The following is a 4,698-nucleotide window of genomic DNA, read 5'->3' on the forward strand; positions in this document are numbered from 1 at the left end:
TTACATTAAACTTGTTTTCTATCCTGTCATAAAAGCTATATTATCTTCAATGGAGAGGTTATCGGTTTTCTAGTATGGATGTTATTCTTGTGATCTCTATGGGGTTTTAAAAATGGCATTTCTTGGATGATAATCACTTCAAAAAGTTTTTTGGAATGTGGTTTGATAACCATCCACCCGCATCTGTTTGTCTATAAGTAGCAACCCCAAACAACTCGTAAAAACCAAATCTTTTGTAAGGTTAGATACATCATCTTGTAGTCACTACAATCGACTCTCATGAGGTCAAGGAAGATGAATATATATGAATAACATATTAAATTACATGTCTATGTTGCGGAAAAGTCAAAACAAAGTGATTTTAGGGAAAAGGTCATGAATTTAAAAGGAAACCAAATCTTTTTAAGGGTTTGTTTTCTGCTTCTATGAAATAAAACAAAGACTTTACCTTCAAATCAATAATTACATTCAAATCTTGGCCCATTTAGAATTCCAGGAAAGAAGTTGGACAAAACATCAATTCTTTTATTTAAGTCATTAAATTATCGAATGAAAAGATTGTTTATTTTGATGAAACAATTACATCCACCTCTACCAAAAGTTGCAAAAAAAAAAATAGAAAATATCACATACCAAGTAGTTGTGGCTCGACTCCTGAAATCATAGAAAGTGATTTAATTATAGATGTCATAAGAAAATAAAAATTAAAGTATTTGAGTAGAATAGGAATGAGTACCTTAACACCAAATGCTTTTGTTAAAAGATTTTTCAGGGAAGTTTAAAGCAAGTGAGCATGGTCCTTCTGCTAACAAAGCAGTAAGAGAATATCAGTTAGATAGAAAATACAACACCATGAAATTAGTAAATATGTATAACAGGACAAATTGAAGTCAAAAAGGGGGAAGATATTGTACAATCAAGAGTCAACCATTTAATGAGTATGTATTCTTGAGGAATTACACCTTCATACAGAAGCAGGTGAAATTTCAGAATTGTCGAATTAGGGCAGAATTTGTGTCTTCAATTGAACATGGTAAGCAAGCATAGCAAAATTACAAACGACATACATTGTGAGAAATTAAAAGCATCCCATGTCAGAGATGAAGCTTATCAGTTGATAAATTGATCATTGTACCTGATTCTCCCTTCTATTTTGGGTCATTTTGTAGAAAGAGCTACGACTGCAACATATTGGTGAAATTGATTATATATTTGATCAATATTCTATCACCATTAACCAACGGTTGCAATTTCTAACTTTTTACAAAAAAAAAACTTACTGTAAGATTCCGAGCATAGAGTTTGCACGTAACTATGATTTGTTGTTGTAGTCCATTTCAGAGAATAATCAACATCTTCCACCATCTCTGAATACAAACATACACAACATAATTAACAATCAGGTAGGAAGATGGTAAGATCAAAACAACAATAAAAAAACATGGAAGGTGCCTATGTATTTACCATCATGTAACAAATAAAAGTGTAATGTAAGAAGAAGAGATTGATGACATAGTTTACCAAGTAGAAATACACTCTTGATCTAATTTTTCGTTGAGGATTTTTGTCGAGCAGTTGGTGTTCAAAACTAAAAAACCACAAATAACATAAAGTTATATTCTATAACTGAATTCCTATTCTAATATCAAGGGTGAAATCCAAATAAACTCATGTAAATGTGAAACTAAAGTAAATCAGATTAAAAAAATAAAAAAAATGTGAAATTGAGAAACAAATGGCGGAATTAGGAAAGAGAAACTCACTTGTCTGTTAATAACGCCAGAGAGCATCCAAATATTAAGGTGTTGAAGATGTGGCGACTTCATATGAAATTGTGCAGTTAGGATGTGAACGGAAGACATGGTGGTAAACAGAAAGAGAGAAACGTTTGTAGTGCTGCTAGTGGCTGGTCAATCAGACCTTCAGACAATAAAAGAAGAAGAAGAAGGTAGGAGATGCGATGTCTGTTTTACACTCCTCTCTCACTCGATCTTTGGATGTCGCAAGAAGGGAAGGGAGGCATCAACCTTTCTCGAAACATCGTTGAAAGCCGCCGATCGGAGGTAGAGAAGATGTGAAGGTGTGCCTAGGTTGTGAAGATCGATCGGATGCTTCTAGATACTAATAGGTGAGGCGGTGATTATATGGATTGGAGAAACAAATGGAAAGGTCCAAAACGGTGCAAAAGCCGGCGATTACTATAGCGGTGGAACAACCCAGAAAGAAAGAGATAAAAGAAAGAGATAAAAGGGAGATAAGGCGGTGGAGAAGAAACGGGGATTCTAAGGTGCTGTTTTGATTTCTACGCAAGTCTGCGGACTGTTTTTTTAACGGCTGCAGACTGCTGTAGATATTAAAAAAAATTAAAATAAAATAATTTAATAAACCGATAATAGTTTTTTAATATCAAAAATTTAATAATTGTAATCTTAAAACATTGAAATAAAATTTAAACAACCAAATTAGTCTTACAATAACATTTTTAAATAAAATTCATACAACCAAACTTTAATAATTTTCATTCCATATTTTGTATCAATTGTTCGGCAATTTCATCTCTTAACTGAGTCATATATTCACGATCCGCTGCAGTACCATGTGTTGGAATCTCATCTTCATCATTATCAACGCCTGCATTGTTATTCCGAACCGAGACATTTGGTTCGTCATATCGTGCAAAAAACTCATCACGTAGTCCCTCTCTTCTTATAAAATTATGAAGCGCAAAGCATGCTAGGGTAATGTTTCGTTGTGTAACCAATGAGAATGGTGTCATCCTCTTCAATATAGGGAATCGTGCTTTCAAGACATCAAAAGCACGTTCAATGACATTCCGAAGTTTTGCGTGTGCATGGTTAAATTTTTCTTTATTCGTTAATGCACGTCTTCGACGGAAATCTCCAAGCCAATACCTCACATTACGGTACGGTGCCATAAAACCTCGAATGTTTGCATAAGCGGCATCACAAAGATAATATTTATCTGTAAAAAAAAGTCATTTATTTTTTCAAGCTAAGATAAAACTATTTCAATAACCATAAATTTACCTGGTGGTGGAAGCGGGAATGGTGCATGTGGATTTGCTAATGCTTCTGATAAAATTCTAGAATCGTGTGCTATCCCTTCCCAACCGGCCACAACAAACGTAAACATCATGTTGAAGTCACATATTGCCAATACGTTTTGGTAACAATCACCTTTTCCCCTACTTCTATATAAATCTCGTTTGTTTGCAGGGACAACAGCATGTATCAAGGTGCCATCAAGTGCACCAACTGCTCCCTTGAACACCCGTCGTAGCCTCCTATTATGTCCTGGAATGTTTGGGTTCGGATTAAAAGAAGTTGGCACTATAATGTCATGTGCGAAAAGCAGCATTTTGTCCAACACTTCATGAAAAAACTTATGAACTGTTTGCTTTGAGTGTTGAAATCTCCGCTTGATAATCACATAACGTTGGTTATGACCGATCATCATCAAAAACATAGCCATCTTCTCCTCAACCGACACATGTTTGTTATCATTTAACGCGTAGTTTACTCTAAAATGAGCACATAGTCGGACAAATGATTCACGGGACATGCGTAGCACTTCAACACATTTTAGAGGATTACGGTGAAGTAACTCTAATGTAAATTCATGTCCCGTCATTTCCGAATCGTTGTCCCGCACTCGTTTTACACCCATTTTCCAAAAGTAGTTGACGTACAAGTACATTAGAATTATGAGTAGTATCTTTTTGTCGTGATCCATTAGGAACCTATTAATCAACACAAGTACCAAATATAAAACTCAAGTACCAAATAACCAAAATATATAATCACATAGTTCAAGTTCTAAATAAAAAAAAATATAAAACTCAAGTACCAAATAACCAAAATATAAAACTCAAGTACCAAATAACATAACCAAATAACCAAAATACATAATCACATAGTTCAAATTCCAAATACTACAAATAACATCCAAGTACCAAATAACCAAAAAACATAACCACATAGTTCAAATTCAAATATGTAAACTTAACGGACAATCTTTCCATCCTTCAATACTCCTAAACTTGTAGCTGTCATCTCGATCCACCCTCTTAATATTTGTGGATCATTAGGCAAATTTACCCACATCTCTCTCATGTTCATGGTCCCTCCAAAAATATGATAAGCAGCAAATCGTAGAGGGTCAACCGGGCCTAACTCGAGTAACTCTAGCTTCTCTAAACATTGGGGAATTATTGGCCCTCGAGTCAAATGTCGTAGAGCTTGCTGCATCTCCAATGCTAAATCATCAGCAGTAATATAAGCTTTAGGGGAGGCACTAGAAGGTGGCTCAGGTGAGGCACTAGCTCGAGGTCTAGGAGTTGAGGGTTTAGCTCTTTTGTTGGGGTTACCAGAAGGTGAAGCAGCAGAAGGTGGTGGCTGAGTGGTATGATTGGAAAAGAAATCATCCTCATCTATGTTAACAGAAGGGGTGTCCATAAGTTGCAGTGGTGTGACATGGAAAGAAGATGATCCATGTCCCAATGGTGTTTGGGATGTGGCATAGCTGAGATTACCAGAGGCACTATTTCCATCAAAGAGTTCTGCACAAAGCTCTGGAAACATCAATGGGACAATTTTCAAAGAAGCGACTTTCGGATGTCCCTAAACCCAATCAATGTAACAAAAGTAGTATAAGAATAAATGACAACTATATAAACAG

At 35.4% G+C, this 4,698-nt stretch overlaps 1 protein-coding gene and 1 long non-coding RNA gene across 2 annotated transcripts; both read right to left on the reverse strand.

Annotated features, from left to right (window-relative positions):
* Window positions 1-431: 431 nt before the first annotated feature.
* LOC111911439 (uncharacterized) lies at window positions 432-2,295 on the reverse strand. The gene is made up of 5 exons (XR_002856860.3): window positions 1,764-2,295; window positions 1,522-1,588; window positions 1,281-1,367; window positions 737-1,181; window positions 432-654 (listed from the first exon to the last, which is right to left on the reverse strand). It is a non-coding gene; the product is annotated as an uncharacterized LOC111911439 (long non-coding RNA).
* A 223-nt stretch (window positions 2,296-2,518) lies between these two features.
* Window positions 2,519-3,651, reverse strand: LOC111911435 (uncharacterized). Its single transcript, XM_023907212.3, has 2 exons — window positions 3,048-3,651; window positions 2,519-2,982 (listed from the first exon to the last, which is right to left on the reverse strand). The coding sequence occupies exons 1-2, from the start codon at window positions 3,649-3,651 to the stop codon at window positions 2,519-2,521; spliced, it is 1,068 nt and encodes a 355-aa protein (XP_023762980.2).
* Window positions 3,652-4,698: the final 1,047 nt, after the last annotated feature.

The sequence above is a fragment of the Lactuca sativa genome, chromosome 6, assembly GCF_002870075.4.
Source record: "Lactuca sativa cultivar Salinas chromosome 6, Lsat_Salinas_v11, whole genome shotgun sequence".
Taxonomy (NCBI): domain Eukaryota; kingdom Viridiplantae; phylum Streptophyta; class Magnoliopsida; order Asterales; family Asteraceae; genus Lactuca; species Lactuca sativa.